Here is a 25,387-nt window from a genome sequence, read left to right as displayed (position 1 = left end):
TGCCATGGTGGGACTCAGCAGGGCCCGGCACTTGCTAGAGGAGGCCAGCCACGGGCAAGACTGGAAGGGTCAAAAGGAAGTGAGACAAACTGTTGTGTAGTGTTATTCTGTGTGTGGCAGCGTGTGTGTGGGGCCCAGAGGGGGAAGCCCTTACTACAAAAATGGCTCTTGACCTGCATGCTTTAAAAGGCCAAGAAAGGCACTGAGGGAGGCCAAAGGCCTGTGGGCAGGATGGCCAATGACAGCCAGGCGAGGCTTCAAAAGGGAGGCTCGACTGTAGAACAACTTACCTGTGGCTCCAACAAACCCAGCCCTGTACCCACGTCCCCATGATCCACCCCCATCCACTCAGCCCTCCCCAAAACCTGAGGCTCCCACAGCTGCTATTCATCTAATCCTCTCCCCCAGGGACCTGGGTGCCCCTCAAGAGTGGGCTTCTCTCATGGCTTGATGGAAGATGAAATAGGCCAAAGGTGGCCAAGAGCAATGCAGAGAGTGCTTCACCACTAAGAGGTCTTAGGGAGGGATCAGGGACGCCACCCCCTGGAGGGAACAGAGAGGTGAGGACACAGTCTGTCACCGTCACCACCCTTCCCCATGTGCCGCAGAGCGTCCGGATATGGCCCCTGAATTCCCAATGACATAGCAGCTAAGGGCACAGGCCTTGGAGGAGGACAGTCGTGGATCTGAATCCCAGACTGGCTACTTGCTAGCTGTGTGATCTTGGGCCACGGCCACTCCCTCGGCTTCTGTCTCTTGTTCAAGGACGTCTGACAGAACCAGCATCACACAGGGCTCTGGTGGCCATGTCACAAGTGCCGGCAACTGCTGCTGCAGAAGCGCCCTCAACCAGCAGCCCGCCCACCCCTCTCCCAACACCCAGGGCGAACAGGTCAGCCTGCAAGTGGCCTATGAGCAGGGTCTGAAAACAGGGCCACGAGCTCTGTCCAAGGGGAGGGGCCCGGCCTCTGGTCAGCTGGGTGGGTAAAGGGTAGAAAAGGGCTTTTCACTGTCACAGCCTTCAGCACCTGTCTGTGTCAACTTCCCCATCTGCACAATGGGGCTAACACAGTACGTAAGCCTCCCGGACATGCTGTGGAGGACCAGAGGGGGCACCTCAAGTAAAGCCCCCAGTCCTGCCGCTGCCGCTCCGAGCTGCCCTACTTCCTGAAGCTGAGCTGGGCCAGGCACCGATGGTTGGGCACTTTAGGCAGGGTGGCAGCCTCCGGAGTTGCTGTGCTTGGCCTCGGGAGCCCCAGTGCCTAGGTGGGCCAAGGGGTTCTACCAGAGAGAGGTGGCCCAACCCAGCCAGACAGCCACTTGAGGCCATGACCACACAGGCCTGGTGCCCAAGCCAGTTGATATGCAGTGCAGCCGCCATGGGTGGCCCTGGTCTATACCTGGCCCAGCTACTGACCCTATCCCTTCATCAAACTGGAATCTCGGCCTCACCTCCTGGGTCAGGGCTAGATGGCCGTGTCCACCTGTTCACTGCCACCCCAACCTCCCCATCTTGCCAATGTGGATCAGCCTGTGTACCCTGGACCTGTTGACAGTGCAGCTGGCTCAAAGCCTGGCATACGGTGGGTTTAACAGTGGGACAACACACTTCTAGTGGTTGTCAGAGGGACAGGCAGAGGTGGACCGTGAACTGGTCACAACTGGTCCTGAATGGAGAGATGGTGACGTAGATAGGACCAATTTCAAGAAAAATGTGGGTCTGACTTCCCCAGCCCTGACCAGAGAGGAAGGTGGGACTCTGCGCTGGGCTGGGCTGAGAACTCCTCTCTGATGCTCCTGGGCTTGTTTACTGCTGGGAGGCAGCCCAGATCTGCTGCTGCCTGGGGCCCCTGGGGTGTAATTAACTGGGTGGAGTCCGACACCTCATCCTTGAGTCTTGCCTGGGCCTTTTTTGATGTCTGCCTGCAAAGGCCCTGAACTTGTGGCTGGTGTCCGGGGGTGGGTGTCAGTGATTCCGCTGCGGGGTTGATGTGAGCAGGGCAGAGGCTCCCAAAGGCCCACCAGCACGGCACCTCTTGGTGGGACTGGGAGGAGGTGGGAGGGAAGGACCAAGTCTGGCCATGCAGCAGGAGGTAGCTCTCTCGGGTACAGACCCCAGAGCCTGGCCAGGACTGGATTCCTGGGCACCCAAGCCAGGATGGTGTCTGTTTTCACTCTGGAGCCACTGCTTCCTAGTTAATCTTGTCCCAGGGAACTCTCAAGGGTGAGAGGAACTCACGGTCATCAGGCATGGCCTGCCTGCTGGGCACTGTGCCAGAGACGCACTGGGCGGGTGACGGCAATGCTGTTCTAGATGAGCTCCCTGCTTGGGGTGCCTGGGTGCACTGGGCTCCATCAGAACCGATGGCTCTCAATCTCCCAAGGCAGAGGGGCACTGGCTGAGGCCTGGCCTGTGTAAAGGGCACCATCTCAGGCTGGGCCATGTGGTAGGCTCAGAGGCTGAGAGCTGACTGCTGGTCTCTGCAGAGGCCTAGGAGTGGGGGCCTTCTGTGCCTGCCCTTCCCTAACACCTGGCATCTGCTCACTGGGTCCCACAGCCAACTCGGAGCAAGTCAGAGTAGAATGAGTATGACTGATTCTTAGCAAGGAGGACGGGGAGCCAGGGGCTTTAGAGATCTTCTGTCCTTCCCCTATCATGGCCGCCCAGCCAGTGGGGGCCCTTTTTCTCACATCAGCGTCCTCATGGGCACTCAGGCTCCAGGGCTGGAAGCTGTACAGCACAAATGCTTAAAGGAACGAAGATGACTTGTGACAACTGTATCTCCCATCAGTTTAAGTAACATAGAGTCAGGACAAACAGAACCACTTGGCCTGTGTGGTAACTGCCAGGTAGGAGCTCACGCCAGAGCCTGGGCAGGTAAAGGGACAGTCCATGGGCATGGGAAGGGGCTCTCCCCGCAACCCCAGTCATCCCATAGTAGGGTCCAAATGAAAGTTGTCTGTGGTTCTGAGTGCCAGGATGGGGCAGAGCAATGGCTGGTGGGAAGGAACTTGGCCTGGCTCTGCAGAACCATCTAGCAATATGTGGAGGTACTGGGTACAGAGGGCCTGTGACCCAGCCTCCAATTCCAGTCATTCGGCCTGGAGACTTGCACGGGTAAGGAAGGAGACTGGCGAAGGCAGCGTTTTTGTACTGGTGGAGAACTGGAAGCCATCTATCCAATGAGAAGAGGGCAGGTAGGTAAGCAGTGGGACGGACGGTGGAGCGCTACACAGCTGTGACCAAGAAGGAGTGAGCACATCCACTGTCACCAACGGCTGAGCCAGGCGCCCGTGTGGTAAGCAGGGAAGGCCACATCTGCATCTCAGGTGGCCCGACTTGAGCTAGGGTGGCCCTGGAGCCTCTGAAGGGACCAGGCAAGAGTTAGGGCTCCCACCACCCTCACTCCAGCTACATCCATTCTGGTCCCAGCACTGTCCTAGAATACCACTGTGATCCACAAATTAGCCCCAAGGCCCTGTGCAGCCTGATTTCTGGTCCTAAGGATGAGTTGTATGACGTGCCAAGCATGTGCTGAGGGCTCATGTCCACCTGCCATGACCATCCTGCCTATGGCCAGCCCTGTGCCCTGTGTGGGGCTAAGTAAGACAGAGAGTGGCCGAGAACTGAGCCAGCCTGAACCCAAAGTCTGTGCTCTTCTTGGGACCTGCCCCCAGGTGCCACTGGCCATGGACTGCTTGCCTATGCCACAGGCAGATGCCCACGTGGGTGGGAGTGGATGTGGAGGCGGCACTGAGGCAGGGCAGCCAAGCTGCAGAAGGCCAGCAGCTCCCTTCCGTGCCCTCACACTCAGTCAGAAAGCAGGTAGGCCCTCAGCTCCCTTTGCTTCTTTCACAGTGGCTGGAAACTGGGTTGAAGTAAGAAAAAACTCTGCTTGCTAAAATAAGCAAACATTTTGGGGAAGGAAAGAGAGCCATCTCTAGCTTGGTTACTATGGGAACATTTCTTCATCGACCACAAGAGGGAAAGAAGTTCACCCTGGCCAGAGCAGCCAAGCTCCAAGCGTCCGCCTGCCCAGGGGTGTGCCTACCTGCACAGGAAGCCATAAGATGAGCCCTCAGTCTCCATGGTATACTTGGTGCTTGCTTTCCTGGCCCCCTCTGCCCAGGGAGGGACAGCCCCCTGGCTTCCCCTCAGGCGTGGCACTGGCTCAACTCCAACGTCACGGCCTCCTGCTCCAGGCCTCTATGTCTTCCTTGCCCTCCCCCTACCCCACCAATGCTGTTAACTGTGGAAGGACAGGTACCAGAGCCATCCCTGGCAGGGAAGGCCACAAGACCTCAAACAACAGTGTCCCAACAACTCTGGCTCTGTTTTGGCAAAGACCAGACTATTCTGCCTGGTGGGAGAGGGCTAGGGTAATGGGGCCTTCAGCTGAGGCTCCAGCCTGCCCTGGAGCATGAGCCCCAATCCAGAGTTCCAACCTGCTCAGCAGACAGGCCACAGGCAGGGATTTTCCATGGCAGAGGAAAGGGGTGGCTAGGAGCTGTTTTCTCAGTCAAGTTAGAAAGAGTGGGACTGGAGATGGACCAAGTTCATTCCTCTCTCTCTCTCTCTCTCTGTCCCTCTCAAATGCTTGTCCAACCACAATGCTGAGCCCTGCTACACACTGTGTCTCTGCTGCTGTGGGGCCCCAGCCGACTACGGGACAGACCCTGTGTGCAAGGAGCTCCAGTCAAGAAAGCTGGATGGAGCCCAGGTCACACTCCTCTGCCTTTCAGTGCTCATCCCCTACCCTGCCCATGAAGGCTCTGCCAGTACCGCCTCAGGTGTAGTCCGGCCTTGAGAAGCTCCCCTGAGGGTGCCTCTAACCCTGGCCTCCTTCTCTTTCCCCTTCCTGGCTGAGTAGCACCCACCTTACCAGTGGGAGCCCTGACTCTAGCCCACTCAGATTCCCTAAGGGCTCCCCATCTCTCCCAGGCGCCCGCAGCATCCTGCACAGGCCCAGCATGAACGGACATGCATGCAAGCCTTTGAGCGTCCCATGGCAGAGGCCTCACGGTGGCCAGCAATGGCTGGACTAAGAGAATGTGCTTGGAGACCATCTGTTAAGGGAGAAGACATGACTAGAAACAATCCTCAAATGCTCAGTGAGCACCTCCTCTGGGCTGGGATGGGACGGGCCAGAAACTCAAAGAGAAACGCGGCGACAGCACACAGGTGCTTGCACGGAGAGGCCCGCTGCGGCCTGCCTGTGAGCCCAAAGACGGGCCCCCCGTGCGCTTCCACCCAAGGAGACTGCGGCCCATACACGAAACAAAACCGGGAGGGAGGTAGCAGCAAAGGGCGAGGTGGCCTACACCTCTCACAGCGAAACTCCCCAAGGCCTAGTATCAGTGAAAAAATGCAAGTTGCTGAAAAGTATCCCCCCCAACACACACACACACACACACACACATTTTTTTTTAAGCTGCTTGACAAATTTGTCTGATTTTGTACATAACATACACACTTGGAGAAAAGAAAAGCCTGGCCACTTATAGAGGTCCCTCTGAGAAGCGCACGGCGCCTGGGGGTGGGAAGACCAGGGTTCTCTGGGCTCTATGCGTCTGAACTGTCTGCAGTGACAATGTGGTCTTATGTGACTCGCACAATTTTCAGAAATTGTTATCGAAAAATAACAAGAGGGTCCCCTAGGATCGAGGGAGGGGGCACTCAGACAGCCCCTTGGGTGAGTGATACCAAGGCGGGGCAACCTGGGTGGCCCAGGACAGTGGAGTTTGGAGGGATGGCAGGTCAGGGTGCCGATGAGCCTGCACCTCCTCACGAGGGCTGCCCCCGCCCCATGCCTTTGCCTACCCCCCACCCCCACCCCCAGATGGTAAACCCCAGTGCACTTCAGGAGGCAGAAGAACCAGCCTGCTCACCCTAACCTACAGCCTCAGCTGTCAGAGACATGGCCCCCTCACAGCAGTCAGCTGTCTGCTCCTCCATGAACATGGTAGCAAACAGTTTCCTCATACTTGGTAAAATCTGCTGGACCAATTCATGTGCTAAGAGCACGCAGGGTCACATTTTCTGATGTGCTAGATATGAGGCCTGGCTAGAGGAGGTATCCACTCAGGAGGTCCACCTACAGTAGTGGCAAGGACAAGGTGAGGTGGGCTCGGCAAGGGACATCCTGTCACCAAACTGGCCGGGACTTCATAAATGGGGGTGCAAGTGTCTGTCTGAGTTCTACCCAGAGGTTAACCTTTTAGGGTCAAGGAGCACAAGGAGCCCAAACCCACCTCCAAAGAGCTGAGAAATCAGAGTGGCCAGGACTCAGGCTGGGAGAGAGACTGCGGGGGGTAATGGCAGCAGGTCACTGGGAAGTAGGGACCCGGAGGAGGCAAAGCCCCTAAAACATCGTTGCTGGGTGGTCTGCATCTGCAGGGACTTCTGACTGTGGGAGAGATGTTGCCCATGTGCTGGGCCCACTGGGGCTCTGCCGGCTTCCCTCCTATAGGCACAGTCGACTGCCCTCCTATAGGACTCACTTTTTGGAAGGGCTTGGAAATCACAGGGGGATCTACAAGGAGCAAGCTCAATGGGGAAGGGACCTAGGACACCCAGCTGCCACTTAGGCATGCTCCAAGGGAGCAGATGCCTGAGGTGTCAGCCTCCTACTCCTCCATTAGGAAGGCCAAGTGCTTCACTGGTGAGGAAGAAAGGGATGTTGGGTCTTTCCTTCCAATATCACTGCTCAGTCTTTAAGGGCAAAACACCAACCATGGAGGAGGGGAGAGTAAGGGAAACCGTTTTCTTGAGCATCTACCATGTGCTGAGTTAGGGTACTACTCCATTATCTAACTTGATCCCAATAATTAGTCTTCGGAGAAGGTAATAGGAGGAGCCCCTTTTATAAGAGGAATAACCCAGGAGCGCACTGAAAATAAGCCACTTGCCTGGCTCTAACTTTGGTTTAGCAACTGCAGAAAAACAGGTCCGCAGAACACCGACAAAGGGCCCATTTCATTAATATGTAAAGAGTTCTTATAAATCAATAAAAAAAGGACCAATAGTCCAATGGAAAAATTAACAGGAGTAGAAATTACACAGAAGAAAAAACAAAAACTGCTAACATATCACAGTCGATGCCACTCAAAATGAATGAAACACATAGCATTTTTCACCTACTGAAGAGCAATAGGAGACAATTCAATAACACAGAGTGTTGATGAGGTCTGAAAAAATGAGTCTAAGTTTGGGAGTGTGGGCTGGATCTTTGAAGGGTAGTATCTACTAAAACTTTAAAGGCACACTACAAACCCTTTGACCCAGGATTGTTTCTAGGAATTTATCCTATAAATGTATTCTCAAATATGTGCAAAAATGTATGTTTGTGCGAAGCATTTGTACAAAGCATTGTTTGTAATAACAAAAGACTGGAAACAATCAATAGGGGATGGGCAGGTAAACTGTGGGACATCTATAGGTTGGGAGTACTATGCAGCTATTAAAAAGAACAGCAAGTCCTCAAACACTTTCCAAGATATACTCTCAAGTGAAAGAAAAAGAAACTGCAAGGGGCAGAAGCCTGTTTACTTTGTCTTTCGTGGACATATCTGTGCACTGACTTATAAATGGGCAGATACCCCATGGAAAGACACATACAGCATGAGGAACAGTAGCTACTATGGGGCAGTATCTGTAGCCAGGGCATCAGGGTGGGAGGGAGCTTCTCTCTCACTGCAAACCCCTTGGTACTCCTTGGTACTGTGCAGATGGATTACAGATTATATCGACTACTTGTCTATAAAATACCCACAGAGAGAGGGCTGGCAGACACAGCGCCGGCCCCCAGAAGCTCACAGCCTGGGAGAAGAGAAGAGCCAATGGACCCAGACACTCCACCAGCTGGCCAGCTCTTGGTGGGGACCTCACCCTACCCATATGCCTCTATAACCAGCCTCTGTCCCACTTCTGCAGACCTGAGACCTGCCCTCCTCAGCTTCCATTCAGGTCAACCCTGCCCTTCTGTTTCTCTACATGTAACAAGGAATCAGGAAAAGTACAGAAGACACCAAAGCTCAGAGGGTCCGTGTGAGTTGCCAAAGCCAGCCTGCTGGGAGCTGGCTGCGCTGAGATGGTGGAACACAGGTGACAACTCGGAGGTGGAGCAGAATGAGGGGCCACCTGTCTCTGTGCAGGGCAGAGTGAACAAGGGTGGCCTGGGCCCAGGTGAGGTGGCCGGGAGGGGCAGGTGCAGGCCCTAGGGGGCCTCAAGAACGGGGGGTAGACAGGCCTTGGTGCTCGGCCATGTCTTGTTCTAGGGGTGGGCCTCCACCCCGCATGAATGTGAGGACCGGAAGGGCACTGAAAGCCCAGCACTGGCCAAACTCATTTTTAAGCAGTAGACCCAGCTTCAGTCAGAATCTCCAGGTGGCCCAGACAACACGGGGCACATGGAGCTGCTCTAGGGGAAGCAGGGCCTTGGGGTGGGGAGCCCCTCTCACCATTGCCCGCCATGCTCCCAGAATACCTGGGGCTCCAGAAAATGCACCAAGCTTGTCCATGCCTCTCCCCAAAGACGGACAACCTGGTGTCCGGAGGGGGCAGCAACATGCCAGAAGTCACTCAGCAAGCACGGCCCCACTCCCGAGTCTGGCGCACTCTCGACTGCGCCACCTTGCCTGCCCTCTTAGGATGCCGCAAACCCGTGGTCCTGGGAACGCCCACCCAAGGGTCCACTCTCATGCCTTCAGTGAAAGGCAGTGGCAGCAAGCAGCCTCGGAAATCAACAAGGCAAAGTACTCACGTTGAAGAAATTGGTCTTGTTCCTTTCGCAGAAGAGCCCCTGTGCCGGCATGTGCTGCAGCTGTTGCCACGGGATACTGCTGCCTAGCAACACGTCGCGGGCCCACTGGAGGTTCTGGGGAAACAAGAAGTAGGTTGGAAGTGAGTGTGTGGGCAGCACACGGTGCCCACGGGGAAGGGAGGCAGTCCTCTCCTTCCTGGCTGCACTGGCAAAGCGGCGATGAGCAGCAGCTCCTGCCGACATCGATCCGCAGCTCCGGCTGCTGGCTTTGATCATCTGTCTGTGGGGTGCGTTTCTGGAACTGATTTCTTGCCTAGCACAGCTGACTCAGGAAAGCGTGACCTCAGACTGCCTGAGGAGGGCATAGCCAGAGACCCCGCACCCTGACCAACCCCTGACCATGCGAAGCGGCTGCATGGGCCCAGCATCCGCCTTCTGTCAGGGGACCCCCACTAGCCCAAATGGTCAGCTCTGACTTGTCAGGATGTCAGCAGTGCCTCACCAAAGGCAGCAACACAGCCATCTCAGGCTCAGGCCTCAGGCTCCATGGGGCTCTGTAGGGTGCCAGGGGCCTGCATGCTTGCGGGGGAGGGGGCTCTGTCTAAGTGCTTAGCCAGTACTCTCTAGGCAATGGTGCCTCTTGGTGGAACCTGGCAGGGTGGGAACAAGAGCCTCCTGGCCCAGGTGGGACTAGGGGGCAGGGTGAGGCTGGGCATGGGCCTGGCTGCCTTGGCCTTCTTGGGGCCTTCTCACTGACCCAGAGAGCGGCCTTTCTCCACCAGCTGTCTGGTCGGCCACCTTCCCCTCTAAGGTCTTTACCGTGGTAGCTCTCATGGCCGGGACCAGTACTAAGTGCCCTGCATGTACCATCTCACCCTACTTTGGGATAATGGTGTCCTGCAGGAGAAAAGCCTGAGGGGACAAAGCTGAGACTGGAATCCAAGACCGCACAATGCCAGATGCTTGTTTTCTTCCATAGCTCCCACCCACTCAGCCAACCAGTCTTCCCCGCGCACCCTCCCACCCACCACCCAGGTCCCTCTCTTGCCTTCCCGCCCCTGGAGCCAGGCCTTCGCCACTTCACATCTCAGCTACCGGGAACATCCTCTCACTTCTCAGCCCGTGAGCCTGTCCCGCCCGCTCCCACTCTGTTCACTGCTGGTCAGGCTAAACTTATAAAACAGTTCCCTTTGTCACAGCTTCAGGCAAAAGTGCAAACCCCAACTCCCTGGCTTGCTCCCATGTCTGCACAGTCATGCACCAGAGGCTGCTGTGGGGCTGAGGGCTGCCCCATACCCAGCATCTCCTGGATGACACACAGAAGACAAAGCTGGCTCTTCCCTGGAAAGCCCGAGGGAGAGCGTCATCTCCTGGGGGAGGCCTGGATGATTAAGACTGGCATCGACTCCAAGGCTGATTCCTACAGGGACATGGCCTGGCTCTGCGTGGCCAAAGACTGAGCGCCATAAAGGTGAGGCTTCCCTTGCCCAATGGGGCCGCAGTCCATCCTGGCTTAACTAAGCAAGGCTCAATGTGGGGCCAGCATCAGAGGGACAAGGATGGGCCAGAGTACTAGGAAGCAGGGACTGCCCTAAGTGGGCAAGAGGGCACGTGCTGTCCATGGCCCTCTGCACAGCTGACCCCTCTGGCCCCACACTCAGGTGGCCTGCTTTCTTGCTCAGAGCCCGCCCCTGGAAGGAAGCCCTTGAGCAGGAGTCATATCAAGGGCTATGTGGGGGCCCCTCTAGCTGGGGCTCAGTGGCTATCCAGGAGTGGCAGCTGCAGCTACAGTTTGCTGGGACCGGGCCTCAGGGATCCATGCCAAAGCCTTGCAGGATGAGCGATGGGGCTTCCTATCCACTGAGGCACCCTTTTTCTGCTCGCATATGGGGGAAACAGAGCGGGCAGAGGAGATGGGCTACCTGGGCAAGAGTCCTCGATCCTCGACCAGGCCCCTGATCATTAGAATGGAGTTACATTGATCAACACTCAGGAATTAGAGTGAACTACCCAGTCCTAGCCTTCGACTTCTGAACTCCAATGTGCCAGGAGAATCAACTTGCAGTTCACATTCAGATGTCCCCAGTAGTGCCCAGCCATCTGGCTCATAGAACCCACCTCCCAGATCAGTCCATTAAGAAGCCTCCTGAGGCCAGTGACAAGTCCTGGCCCAAAGATTTCTGGCCCCTACCTGTACCCTTGCCCCACAGCAGGCCTTGGAGAAACAGTGTGGAGTGGGGAAATGGTAGGTTGGGAGTGCTTTGTCACAAGGAATAAAATACAACTCATATTAGCTCAAGTGGCTCCTCAGGGCCCTGGGCAGCTCAGGGAGGACAGGAGAGAGGCTCAATCTCACAGTCTCCTCAGACAGGAGATCTGAGAGGCTCAGCCTAGGCAAGTGTCCACTGCCAGTCTCATCAGCCACAGATGGATCCTCACAGAAGGGGGCAAGGGACAGGAGACCACCGCCTGCACTTCGAATACAACAGGTGAGTGTAAAGGAGAGCCACATCAGGTCTAGCCTGAGTAGGTCAGGGAGGTTTCCAGAGGAGGTGACACCTGAGCTATGGATTGCACAAGGCTGTCACGGGGCCGAAGGGCTTACTGAGTCAAGAGTCCAGACATGCAAGGCGGCCAGGGCCCAGCTGAGGATGCAGAGACCAGATGCGGCCGACTATGAGGACAGTGGGGAGTCAGGAGACTATGAAGTAGGGGAGGATATGGGCCACAGGACTGCCTAGGGACCAGAGCCTGTGCATGCTCTCTCCCTCCTCCCAGGTCCCAGGCCAACTTCTCCTCCAGCTCAGTGCTCCCAGGAGACCCAGGGCACAGTCCTGGCCAGCACTGCACAGAAGGCCTGAGAGAAGTTACCCCAGAACTATGATCCCAGAACCTCTTCTGGGGGTCCTTGGGGACTTGTGGGAAGTATCCAGGTGACCCCTTTAAGTAGTAGCGTTTGAGGGGGGATGGGGGAACAAGGCTTGAAGAAGCATCTCTAGAGTGGCCATCATTTTCTTAAGAATACCAAGAAAATAAAACCCAACAAAGACTTCCTTCTGGCTCAGGACAGGTGAGAGCACAGCATTGAGGCTGGGGGAAGTGGGGTTGGGGAGTAGGGGGACCTTAGTCCAGGACCCAAGGCTGTGGACAGGAAGGCACATCCTTCTGTCTCTGACAGCATTCTGCAGCTTTTCCAATGACGTCAGCACTAAGACTGCCCTTCTGCCGGATAGTCGGGCAGAGCATGGAGTACCAGGGTGGGCGGAGGCAGTGGAAGAGGTCCCAGGGCTCTCACAGACCAGAAAACTGGGCACCTGAGGAGAGTTCAGAAAGTGCTGGCCTCCCAAACTTAACCAGGATCGCCAATTAGCCTCCTGCAGACTCAGCTGCTGCATATCAGCAGGGAGCGTAGCTCCCAGCTATCTCCAAGGCCCGCCAGAGAAAGATCCAGTCAATAGCTAAGGTACAAAATGTCCAAATGGACCTTCATGTCTGAGGCCCCAGATGGGAGCTGACAAGGCCCAGGTCAGTGGGATGAGGTGAGGGGCAGGGGGAGCTGACCCCCATGCTGCACCGGTATCACAGAGCAGCTTCACTGTGTGGCGAGGCAAGACTTGATGCCGCCTGGGCTGAGCACAGCGTCCTAACTCCTCATCCCATGTAATCGCCCTTTTAGTGACGAAGAAACTGAGGCTCAGACAGGTTCAAGAGCAGGGCCAAGGCCCCAGAGCCAGGAAGTAGCACAGTTGGGCTTGCCTTCCAGTCCAAGACAGAGGAAGTCAAAGGCCTGGGCTCTTCCCTTGTCCCCTGCAGGGTGAGCGAGTCACTTTACAAATTTGCCACCAAGGACAACTCCCACAGCAGCCCCCTCTCAGGCCCTGTCGCTGATACCACTGGCCCAGAGCCTCTGGCTCACCGACACCTCTGGGACATGTACGGAGCCACATGCCAGAGAGCAGCACCCATCTTCCTGGGATTCATGGGTCCCCTGAGGCTTGTACGCAGACCCTACTCTGCCAGAGGGCAGAATGCACTAAATGCCCTATAGACAAGCGGGGCAGGGCGGGGCGGTCCTAATGAGAGGCATTCCTCTGCTTGAAGACCTCACCTGCTTCAAAGCAAGGGCCAGCTGTGCACTTCAGCCTACCCGCCCACAAGCCAGCTCGTCACCTCCCTTCTCCCCTGTGCTCAGCCCTCTAGCCACACTTGCCCCTGCCCCTGCCTTGGTCCTTGTAGGTCTCTTGGCCTGGCACCATCCTGCCCCACCCCCATAGCCCCATGGTCATCTTAAACAGCCTTTTCCACTGACTCGCTGACAGCTTTGTAGTCTGCCCCTACTTGTCTGTCAGTTCCATGAGGGCAGGGACCAGTATAAGGTCCACAGAAGGATGAGACAAATATTTGGGGAAAGAATGAAAGGAAGACAGATAGCTTATAGAAAACTGCCAGCCCAACACACCAAGGGGACAATCTGAGGCCCAGAGGCAGAAAGGTGCCACAGGATATGGGGATACAGGGGGACCCAGGCCACTGCAGGTGGGAGTGCTGGGAGCAGAGCTGCTGCCCTGGGGCTCCTTTAGTCAAGGAAGATGTAGGGAGAAGAGGGTGCTTGAGAGCTCATGTGCTAGGGGACACTGGGGGATAAGGTCTGTCCTTTTAAAACATCCCTTCCTATTCTCCAGAACAATAACGTAGAAGCTCTAGGTTTACTGTGCAGTTCTTCATAGAGGCAGAGTGTATACCCTGCTATCAGGAGTGTTTTCACTCTCCATTCCCACTGTGTGCACTCAAGGGCAGGGACTTTGCTATGCACACGACTGTATCCCCAGCACCTCAAACAGCCTCACATACAACAAGCGCTCTGTAGCCAGCTGCTGAATAAACCTGCAGAAATGCACAAGGACCATGCTGGAAGAAACACACTAAAACGCAGGCAGTTTCTGCCACGTCATGGGTTGTGGGATAATGAGGTGGTGATAGTTTCACTTTTATTTCTGACCTTAAACAGTAAGTAATACATATTACTGTTTGGATGACAGTGATGGATGCTGCTGGCAGAGCGCTCGACCCATTCAAACTGTTGGAATCCACACTGCTCGGTGGAGAAAGGACCAAGAAAGCAGCCAGCTTCATGGGAACCATCTGCCCCACCTCTTCTGGACTCCAAAGGCACAGCAGAACCTTCAAACCATGTGGCAAACAGACTTTGAAATGCATAGGCAAGATTCCTAAGTTGAAAAAAAAATTGCCAACCACATAAGTAAAGCCTGGTGATAACTGGCTGGGACGTGCAGTGGCCCGGGGCTTCCTTGTGGGGGGCTGGGGCATGGCATCCTTTTGCAGTGGGGCCACTTCTGTGTGTAGAGAAAGGGAGCAGGGCCTGAGGGAAAGTGGCAATGCCCTGCTTTGTGGCTGGCACGCCCTCGTGATGCCTGGGGCCACTGTCTGGTACGGAACTTGAAGCTTACCACCTGCCCTGGGGACGCTCACTTGCACATATGCAGCAGGGTCTCCTGGCCTGTGCCAGAAGGGGATGACCGTGTCATGGCCTGGAGGACCAACCCCTTCACATCCACCTCGTCAGAGGGCGCGGGGCTCTCTGCAGAAGCCCTTTCATTTAACCTGGCTCTGCAGGTTCCCCCGGGGGCATAAGGACGTGGGGGACTGTACCCACAACAGAAGGGTGAGGGGCAGTGGTTTACAGCTCAGCGAGTGGTCCCTCACCCAGGCACACAGCGGTGTACAAGCTGCCTCTGAAGTCAAAGGCCAGCAGTTTCCCTTGGAGACAGCAGAGCTTGACAGGCCCTCCCGGCAGCAGGCAGCCTCTGACCAAACAGGTCCTAAGCAGACTTGGGGCCTGGGTTCACCCCACACAGGTTCTAGGACAAAGAAGTGGGTCTGATGGCTGGACCAGCCAAGCCACTATGTTGACGCATGCCAAATACGGATGGGCCCTTGCTACCTATCCCTGGGGCTGTGTCGCGACTGTGCGGGGCTGCCAGGAGCGCACTGGGATGGGGAAAGGAGGCCTGTGGTAGGCCTAGAGCATTGCTCAGAGTGAGTGGCTCCTGCTCCCATCAGAATCACAAGCACATGGGGCTTGCAAGGCAGGCTGCTCTTGTCATTAGAACGCATGTTTTTCGCCGGGCGAGGCAGCATTAACTCACTTGAACCTCAAAACAAAACTAGAGAAGGTGCCATTATCCGCACTTTATGGCTTAAGAGCTCTGTCCACAGGACTGAAACTGACAGCTGGCTGTCTGGCTGAGTCTGAGTGAGGTTCAGGAAGCTGGCCCTCGGGAGGGGAGTCTCAGGTTCTAGCATGTACAACATGGGAGGAGAACACATCCTAAAAACAGGGTCTGGGGAAGGATCAGGGCTGCAATCAGGGTGGGCTGACTAGCCCCTTCCCCATCTCACACCCCTCAGTCTCCTGAATAACCCAGGTATCACCTCCTGGTGACCGCCTGGGGGCTAGCTGTGTCAGAGAGCTGTTCCAGCCCAGAGAGGGAAAGCTACACAGGAAAAGGTGGGCTTCATCCCATAGCACAGCCACTGAGGCTCAGGCCTGCCCTCAAGCGGAAAGAAAGCCCTTTGCTGAGCACAAGTTGACTGAAGGCCAAGCCTTGATGTGGGCAGGGTCAAGGCCAGGTGACACAGGCAGAGAGTCCCAGCCCAGGTCCCAGAAGTGGGCTGTGCGCTGAGCCCCAGGCAGGCCCTTCTCCTCTTCTCTCTCTCCTCGTTTGGGGGTGCTGACCACCCCTGGCTCCCTGCCCTGCTCCTGGCACACTGACCAGAAGTGGTCCTATCACTATCTGGTTACGGTGCTTGGACATGACCTCCTCGAGGGTGGGGCTGGTGTGGCGCCTTATTTCTGCTAAACTCCCAGTCTCTGCCACCAGGCCTAGCACATAGTGACCTTTCAGTGAACATTTCCTGGGTCAGCCCTAATGCAGCCATCAGCTGCTATGTGGCTTTAGCGAGAAGCTGGGCATCCACCCCACTTGACTGGGTAAAGAATCTGGGTCAGAGGGCCTGTCTCTTCCATCTGCAAGGTAAAAGCAGAGTAAAGATCTGAGCCTTAGGGGCCCTCACCAGTCTGGCCACCCCTGGAAGCAGAGTCCAGGCCCCCTCACATCCTCACCAGAGGGTATAAGACAAACTGCTGTCTCCTCTGAGCCTCAGTTCCCTGCCCCGCTGCCAGGCAGGGTGCTGTGAGAACAGATCTCCAGGCAACACCGAGGTGCTGGCCCAGGCCAGGCTGTCCTGAAGCCCCACTGGAATCAGCTTCTTGTCCTCTTTCTCTTATGACATCGAGTGACCTGGGAAGACCAGAGGGAGCAAAGAATGGGAAGAACACCCTCCTATCCCAAGTTGAGGCTGAACAACCACCACAAACGAAGCAGGTTTGAGGAGCAGCAGTGACCCGATCAAGAGGCCCTCCACAGGAAACTGGATGTGGAGGGAACCGCCAGTGTCCCAAACCCCAGCCTCCAAGCAGGAAGTGCACAGCCCTGGTGTGCCCATGCTCTCACCACCCTGCCCCACCCCCAGGACTGCCACCAAGGCAGCAGCTTCCAGGCAACCAGGAGCAGCAGCTGAAGTCTTTTTGATTCTAGCTGTCCTAGCAGGTATGCAGTAGCGTCTCAGTGTGGTTTAGATTTACATTTCTGTGATGGCTAATGGCATTGAGCATCTTTTCCTGGGCTTATCGGCCATTTGTATATCTTCTTTGGAGAAATGTTTATTCAGACTCTCTGCCTATTTTTAAATTGGGTTGTATTTTAATTATTGAGTTGTAAGAATTCTTTATATATTCTAGGTGTAAGTCTCTTATGATTTGTAAACACTTCTCCCATTCTGTGGATTGTCTACTGACTTTGATTGTGTCCTTTGAAGAACAAAAGTTTAAAATTTTGATGGTGTCCAGTTCACTTCTTTTGGTCATATGTGCTTTTGGTGTCATTTCTAAGAAACCATAGCCTAATCCAAGGTCATGAAGATTTATAACTACGTTTTCTTCCAAGAGTCTTATAGTTGGCTTCATAATATTCTACACTGTTTTGATTACCGTAAATCTGTAGTAAGTTTTGAAATTGGGAAGTGTGAATCCTCTAAGTTTATTCTTTTTCAAGACCGGCCCCAGGGATCATCTTATAACTCACTCTGTTCTAGCCCGCTCAAAGCTGGAGGTAGAGGCCTCAGTTCCCCAAATGAGCCACAGGCAGTGGGTAGGGGAGTCAGGGCAGGGATGTCCATGAAGCCTATCAGTGAAGGGCAGAATTCTCATGATGAAAAGCATCCCAACACCATGTGGTCTCTCTCCTGGGATGCCCACGCGGACTCAAAGAGCCACGTTTTTATGAACACAGACTGACAATCCGGGGCTCAAAATCCTGGGGAAGACCATGATTGTAAGTGATGCAAAAGCTGGCCTTAGAGACCTGAGGCCATCAGCATAAGTGATCCTCCCTATTAAGGTGTGGAGAGCGCTGGGCAGGTGCCCCTGGCCATTGGTGGAGGCCAGTAGGAACCCTGCTTTGGGGTGCCTGGGGGCCAGCAAAGCAACCTTAGGCAGGAGGGTGGGCTTAGGCAGGTATCCAGAATCCATCAGAGGCAGACTCAGCCCTCAGAAGGCCTGGTGGAGGGGCTAGGAGTCATGGGAGAGGCTGACACTGAGGAATTGGGCCCTGGCATCCTGGTGAGAGGCCTGACTGGAGGCGACAGGGGATAGAAAGACTGCAGGCTGAGGGCTGGTGCACGGCCTAGCACGCTTACTCCTCACCTCGGTGTCACAATAATTCTGTGGGAGCATCATGACACAAAAGCCCTGAGCTCTGAGAGTTTTCATGCAGAGCCTGGATCTGAACCCAGGTGAGGCGGGCTTCAGAGCCTACAATCCCTCCCCTTTCCCCAAAATACTTCTGCCGGCATGTAAGCAAGTAATGCCCTATGCCCTAAAGGCAGTTTCTTTGCAGAGGCCTGGGCTAGAAAGCTCTGAAATGAGCAGAACCTCACCTGGGGGCAGTTGTGAATGACCTCGTATAGCCAGCCCCCTGGGGTCTCTCTGAAGATGTAGAGATGGATGCTCCTGCGGCAACTGAGCCATGAGAAGGCAACAGGGAAGTACCTACCAGGCCCATAGGCGGGACTTTAAGAAGCAATGCGCTGCTGTTAAATACGCACAGTGGGAGGTGTTTGTTGCTAGGCAGCTGTGTTGGTCAGTTAATGGTTCTACAGTAGTCATCCAGAGCGCGAGCTGGGTCCCCAGACCTGTGGTCAAGCTGACACCGAGGGCCTGGGCACGATGGCGGCATGCCCCAGGCAGGGTGAGCTTTAACTCAGCCTCTCAGTGGAGCCAGGTGTTAACAACCTGCCCTTCAAGTTGGAGTGTCGACTGCTGCTCAGCAAAGGTCTGAATGAAGCAAACCAAGTCAAGACCTAGGGTGAATGGTGGCCTGGAGCATATCTGGCATCCATGCAGAGCTGCTGCATGAGAAAGAGGATATTCCTCAGAACCAAGACCAGCATTCCATTTCAGAAAACCAAGGACTCCAATGTGGGAATGCAGCTAACAGAAGAGCCACAGAAACAGATTATGGCAGCTGTGTGTGTGTGGGTGGGTGGTGGGAGGGGGTGTCCAGGAACACTGATGTCCACTGGGCAGACATTACTGGAGATGGCTGAATCAGCCAGGGTCCACTCACTATACAGTCCATCACAGGGTGACCAAAATGACCTGAGGGACATTCAGAGAAAGAGCAAAATGATAAACTGTGGGCATGGGTGCTTTAACAGTGTGCAGGAGGCAGTGAAGTGACTGGGCCCAAGTAAGGCTGCCAGGCCGATGCCAGGCTGTCACTCACCCCTGTGTGACCCTGAGCCAGAAGTAAGGTAGAGAAGACATGATCCCCACCTCCTAGATCTGAAGCACCTGGAGCCTCGGAAGTAACAGTCAACGGTGTACACAAGAGCTGGGAAGAAACATACACACAAAACAGCTTTTGTTTTAGGGTGGCAGAATTGTGGATGTCCCCTCTCCAATTTTTCTTTACCTTTGACATAAATACTGTTCTCCATTTTTAAAAAAACTCACTCAGCAAGGGGACAGGTTGTGATAATAGCAGCCTGTGCCTGGCACTGTGGGGAGCCATTTGCCTGTATGGTTCCTTCCCACTCAGATGAAAACCATTTAATGGGGAGGTGGGGGCTGGGTGTTGGGGACTGTGGGGTCTGCGTCGCAGCTCAACTCTCTCTCAACCCAATCCTGCATCTCCCTGCTCCCTTACACAGGGCTGATCCCTGATAGGCATCTTGCACCCCAAATTCTATCTCCGCATCTGCTTCTGGAGAAGGTAACCTGCCACAGTCGGGGCAAGCTTGGGCTCAGCACAGGAAGCTCAGTGTCTTGCTCAGAGTGACCACAGCTGACAGGGGCTGCACGGCTGCTTGGGTGAACAGCTAAAGAGGGGGACACCTATGGCCCAAATGATGGCTGCAGGTATCCCTTCCACCCAAGATTCGTGAGAGCTCCTGCACTGCGCTTTGCTGCTCCTGAGAGAGGGAAGGGAGAAAGTTCCCAAAGCAGAGCTGAAGCGTGTTGGGGACAGGGGGGAAAATCAGCCATCAGAAACCCACAGACTGCTACAGAGGGGTTTTATTAACACCCAGGTCTGCCTGGGTCCAGAAGGCCTGGGGCACCAGGGGTAAGGTCCACTGTGAAGTGCAGGATGGGCAGTGAGCAGGCCAGGCTCAAGTGTGGCACCAGCAGCAGTGACAGACAGCAGCGGAGACGGAGCCCCCGAGGAGGTTCCCCTAGCCCCAGCCCTAGCCCCAGGCCAGAGAACACCAGCTCCACCTGTCCTGCTCTGAGAAAATCATCTGGGCCCTGTAAGCATGCTGGGCAGTCACTACTGCAACAGGGCACTTACCTATGCCTAGTCCCCGACCAGGATTCTGCCAAGTAACAACTTCCTGTCACATAACCAGTGCCAAGCCAGGGTCCAGCTGCCCTTCCTGGTTCTTCAAACATCCCACAAAGAAGCTAGTGATGGGGGCTGGCAGGGGCCTCTGGAAGGAGGAGGTTTTGAGCCTGGACCTTACTGAGGAGGCAGCCAAAGAGAAGACCACAGCCGCCCCTACTTGCTTCTGCCACTCTGACCTGCAATGGCCCTCACCCACACCCGGTTGCTCACCCACACCCACCTGCAGCCCACCACTGCCCCCCACTCTGCCCATGGCCACCCTAAAGATCTCAGCATAATGGGTATTTTCGAGGAGCCATAGCGGCACCCCGACTTCTGTGTGTCTCCCCATTATCGTCTACGTAGTATTTGTCACAATGGACTTGACTTGCTCAGTTGCATGTTCTTAATCTGTCTGCCCCTTTGAATGTGGCTCCGCGGGAAGGCACGACAGCCAGGGGCATATCTTCCTGGTGCCTCTTGGGTAAGTGTGGAGAGAGTGAAAGGACACACAACACGCCACGCTTCCTCCACAAATGCCAAATGCCAGCAGAAGAGGTCTGGCTGGGAAGCCCTAGGAGCTCGTAAGCCTGGGGCACAGCTGTTAAAAATTGCTAGATCATCTGCTTTCCAAAAGGAGCTGGAGGAATCTGTCAGCACCCAACCCTCATGCAGCAGAGGCTGTGAAGATGGTCCTGGCAGCTGCACCAGAGAGGCGAGCCTAGGGGCAGGGAGATGGTGAGGAGGCCTCTGCAAGATGCAGCCAGAGGGGACAGGGCCCAGAGAAAGCTAGGCCCCGGGACAGAGAGGAGGGAGGCCTCTTGGGCATCAGGAAGCTGTGCACGGTGGGCCATGCTGAGGATGACAGGAGAATGGCAGGGGTGAGGGAACCCAACAGTGGAGTGAGAGTCGCTACACTGGCCCTCACAGGTCAGAGGTGATGAGCCTGTTGGCCCTTGTCCTTTACCCACAGCCAGTACCCAAGCTTGTGGTTCCACTGTGGGAGCAGCCCCCATGTCCATTCCTCCCTCGATCCCTCCGTACCTCTTGCCTGGAAAGCTGGACCACTCTTGGACTGATCCCACCTCCTGCATCTGCATCTGCCTCTCCCATCCCTCCCAGCATTGCTGCCCAAGACCTTTAGCGGCTCCAATCTGTCTTCATTCGGCCCACCAACCCTCAAAGACCGTGGGAAGATACAACCCCTCTCCAGACCCGTGCAGCTCGGCGACCACTCACGCGGTGCGTCTTGCTGTAGGTGTAGAGGAAGGCCAGCCGGTAGAGGCTCTTGTAGTGCTGGGGGAAGCGGCTGAGGCACAGGCGGAACGAGGCGATGCACTGTTCCGTGAGGAACTGGCGCTGCTCCTCCGCACCGGCTGGGAGCCCCTGCGGGAAGGCTGCTGACTCCCCTGGGGGGTCCCCTCTCTTCCTGCCGTCCCACAGGGCAGGTGCAGACGCCGCGGGCTTGACAGGGATGCAGGCAGAGGCTGGGGAGTCTGCAGCAGGCTTCTGGCTGCCTTGCTCTGTGGCTCGGAAGCCTTCTGTGCTCTCCAAGGACTCCTCAGTTTTTCCTGTAGTTGAGAAGAAAGACAAGAAAGTTATCTCGGTTTTAGGCCCTGCGTTGCAGCAGTCCACCACCAGCAATGGAGGCACCTCAGTGAGATGACAGGCACAGCTTCCAGTCTCCTCCCCTGTGAAACAGGATGTCTCAGCTGGCATGTAGCAGAGGGGCCCCAAGGCTGCAGAGAACAGGAGTTACAGCTGGGCTCTGGGTCCCCCTCTGCACAGTGGCACTGGGTCGTCCCACCTCTGGGGCCTGTGCAGGTGCACGGGGAAGCAGCCCACAAAGGGCAGGTGTGGCTACTACCACCCATAGAATAGAATAGTGGGAAAGGCGCCTACAAGGCTGCACGTGCTCCACCACTCAGCGCCTTAGCCCACAGCCCGCCAGACATCCCTCTTCGGGGCGGTGGCTGCTGCTGTGTGTGAACCACGAGCTCGGCACCTGGACAGCCAGGGCTGCTCCACCAGGACAGCAGGGCGGGCGGCATAGGAGAGCCTGGACTGGACGACTGGGGCCACAGAAGGAGGAGACTGTCTGGCCCGGGAGAAAAGAATGGAAGGAAGGGAGTGTGGGCAAGTGTCAAGAGTGAGGTAGCCCCCTGGGTACTCAGGAGTTTGGCAGCCTGCCTCCGAGAGGCCAGAGAAGCAGCCGGGCACCAACTCTGAAGCCTGTCTGCGCTACGTGCTGAGCCCCTGACTGCCCTCTGCCTGATGGCCTTTTCCCTACTACAGCAGCAGCCAGGAGGAGGCTGGGACAGGGCAGAATGGGCAAGGACTAAGGCCCTAAGTTCCCTTCAGGCTAAGTCAAAGCATAACTGTGCAGATATTAAGTGCACACCAGCTTGCCCACCACTGCTCTTCTTGCTAAGTAAAGAATCTAAGTAGTCACTCTCTACATCTTCCCTTCCCCTGCCCCTGGCTGCCAAGACAAAGTCAAGCTTCTCCCAAGGCACGGGAGGCCACCTGCCATCAGTCCTGCCAGCCCTCCCAACTCCCCTCCTGGCCTCACACCTTGTGACCAGCCACCGAGAACATCTCACTCCCTGTCACTACCTCCCTTTTGTCTTCCCTTCTCCTAGACCACTTCCTGCCCTCCTCTCTCCCCTGCCTCCACCCATTCGCTCTCATCCCTCAGGACTCTAACTCAGCGCCCAGCTTCTCTTTCAGGCCTCCCGACCCCCAGGGCGGTGTGTGCAGAGCACTTCCTGTGCCCACCTGTCTGAGGTCATTGATCCCACTACCTTTATGCATATTAGTGTCTCCCCTTCCCTGTCACCCAGAGCCTAGCACAGGGCCTGGGGGCCATTTGAAGCTGACTGAATGAGGAACAGGTCATATCTGATCTCAGCACTATGCTCTCCTCTGTGGGAGCTCAGGAAACCACTTAGGTCCCAAATGCATTCACTCACATCTTGAGGACAGCAACCATGAGCCTGCTTATGGCTGGCACCACTGCCCTTCTCAAAAATGTGCCGGTTTCTAGTGTGTTAAATTCAAAGAACATTTCAAATGGGGCTCAACCAATAAAGTCCAAGCAATGACTGGGCCCAGCCCTGTGCTAGGTACACAAGAGCCAGGGAAATTGGATGAAGATGCAGGCTTCTCATGGGTTCATATAAGGCTCTAAGTGCTCAGTTACAAAGAAACCCAGGAACACGCTTCTTATGAAAAGCAGGTCAAGAATTAATCCAAAGAGAGCTCATAACGCATGTCTAAATACATGTAAATGACAAGAAAATAGCAGAGTGCATTAAAAACCCAGTTGCTCCAGGTTCTAGGTGGCCTGAGGAGGCCCAGAAAAGATAGGTGACATGTCTCACCCACAGCATCCACTTCCACTGTTAAATGGGCCTCCCAGGTCACCTTTGTGGAAGGAAGAGGGTCAGAAATGTCGACAAGTCCACACAACACTTCCCAGCCAGGATGTCCAGTTCTAGCCCTGGCGGCATGAAGATAGGGACTTCCTCCTACTGACAGGAAAGCAAGCACATTCTCGGGCCACTCTGGCCTAGGCCGGTGCCTGCTGCTGGCAGTGGGGACTGCCTTGGAACACTCATGGTGCATGTGTCAGGCAAGCAGAGCACAGGAGCCATCCGATCCACTTCATACCACCCTGACCTGCACCAGGCACTCAGGCACAGTCACCAGGCCTCTACTTGACCAGAAGGGACAGGTGTGGCTGCAGGATAATGGTCCCTGGACGACGTGCCTGTGGCTATACCAGCATCCTCAGTCTAGGCCAGGCACCAGTGTCCACTGTCTGGACCACACAGGTTGCTGACAACTCCGCTGCCCTCAGAGCAGTATGACAGAGCGAGCTTGTGTTTAGGTGGTGAAATTGTGGATGGCTTTTTTTTCTTTAAAAAAATAAATCTTTACTGTTGCTACATTCACATTTTTAACATTTTTTTTAAAGCTGAGCTCTGAAAAGATGAGGTTCAGCTGGCTGCAACAGTCACCTACAGGGAAGCCTCTTTCTTTGAGAGACCTGGGCACAGACCAAAATGGAGAGTTAAATAAAGGAGGTGAGTCCTTGAGAAGTAGGACAGCTTGCACCTGCTGGACAGCATGGGACGGGGTGCACCTTGGTGCCAGGCAGGGCACAGCTGTCTGACTCACTGCCTGGTGCAGACCTGGGCTCCACTACACACTGCTGCTCAACAGTGGACATGAAATGTGTTAAGGCCTGTGAAACTGACTGTGACACTGACTGTGAAAGCAGCAGCAGGCTGGGGCAGGCCCACCTATGATGGTGTACCTGGAGGGCTAGGGATGTGGAACACACGCTAGCACACATTCAGCACTGACCTGGCACCACATCCTGGCTTTCGGCAGGGGGCCAAAAGCTGCTAGAGCCCTGGGGCTCTGGCTGCTGCCCATTGGGAGCCCAGGAACCACCAATGATGAGGGCCAGGTCTGGAGGGCACTCAGCTCCTTGTGCTCCCTGCCAGGTGTGGCTCAGAATGCATCCCTGCTGCACCTACTCTCTTGACAGGAAGTTTGTCAACTTCAGCACCCAGAAAGAACCAGGCTTAGAGGGGAAGAATGTGCTCATGGAAGCAGGATGCTTCCTTTCAAGCCCATCAGCTACTGTAGTGATTCTGGTTCTATACTAACTTTGTTTACAAATGGCTGGCCCCCCCCATCAGCTACTGTAGTGACTCTGGTTCTATACTAACTTTGTTTACAAATGGCTGGCCCCACACGCTGTCTGCTTAACCCACTGGCTCTGAATGGGAGGAGGAAAGAGGCAACATGCTCCTTGGGTGTCTGGAAAGGCCTGCACAGGCTGGGCCTGACCAAAGCTGACCTCCTCTGAGCTCAGAAACCTCCCAAGGCCTCCCCCACAATCTCCCCAAGCATGGTGGAGAGTGGCCCTTGATGGTACAACAGCACCCACAGCAGTCTGCTGGCTTGATGGGTCACGGAGCACAGATGGAAAGCCTCTCTTTTCCAATACTAAAAATTTTATTTTTAAGATGAGATGTGAACAACAGTCGCTGTATTAAAAGTATTGAGAGTATAGGTTACTGCTTCCTTCCTCTGCCAAACTCCCTGTAGTGTGTTTCTGTCAGCTGTACAACGTCAACACTGGTTTAGGATAACATAATGACTACTTAGTGAGAAAGTGGGGCACTGAGCTCATCTCTTGATGGGGACCCAGAGCAGGTAAATCCATGGCCCCTGTTCTGTGTCCCCTTGATCTTAATGGGGACACCTTTTCCAACCTACAGGGCATATGGCTTCATCGCCTTCTAAGTCCAGCTGGGGAAGGATGGCAAGGAGCAGAGAGCTGTGAGAGGCCTTCCCTAGTGTGGATGGCTCTGGCCCACTACCACACCTACATGCGAGCTTCTGAACCCCGACTTTCCCATCCAGGGCCTGTGCAGCGACTTCGTGGGGCTAAGCCCAGGACCCCAGGGTGGGTAGGTTATCACCAACCGTACCTGCCCCACACAGCCCACCTGGAGAGGCAGCATGGGGTGCAGACTGACCATGGGCAAATTCCTGCCCTGCTCTGAATCTCAGGTTCCTCACCTGTAAAATGAGAATCATCAGAGTTGTTGTTGTTGTTGTTGTTTCCAAGAGTGGTTATGA

The 25,387-nt window shown here is 55.3% G+C and overlaps 1 protein-coding gene across 5 annotated transcripts in view; it reads right to left on the bottom strand.

Moving 5' to 3' along the window:
• The window catches only part of CABIN1 (calcineurin binding protein 1), a 143,188-nt gene that overhangs the window by 37,595 nt on the left and 80,206 nt on the right, over nucleotides 1–25,387 (bottom strand). For all 5 annotated transcript variants that reach the window (XM_011355988.2, XM_023528306.1, XM_011355990.2 and 2 more), the window contains exons 28-29: nucleotides 20,966–21,297; nucleotides 8,763–8,876 (exon numbers count right to left, since the gene is read on the bottom strand). In XM_011355988.2, the coding sequence (XP_011354290.1) occupies nucleotides 8,763–8,876; nucleotides 20,966–21,297 (446 nt within the window). The remainder of the gene's footprint in view (nucleotides 1–8,762; nucleotides 8,877–20,965; nucleotides 21,298–25,387) is intronic.

This window comes from Pteropus vampyrus, unplaced genomic scaffold (genome assembly GCF_000151845.1).
Source record: "Pteropus vampyrus isolate Shadow unplaced genomic scaffold, Pvam_2.0 Scaffold23, whole genome shotgun sequence".
Taxonomy (NCBI): Eukaryota; Metazoa; Chordata; class Mammalia; order Chiroptera; family Pteropodidae; genus Pteropus; species Pteropus vampyrus.
Note: the sequence above shows the minus strand (reverse complement) of the source record. Positions and strands in the feature narration are given on the sequence as shown.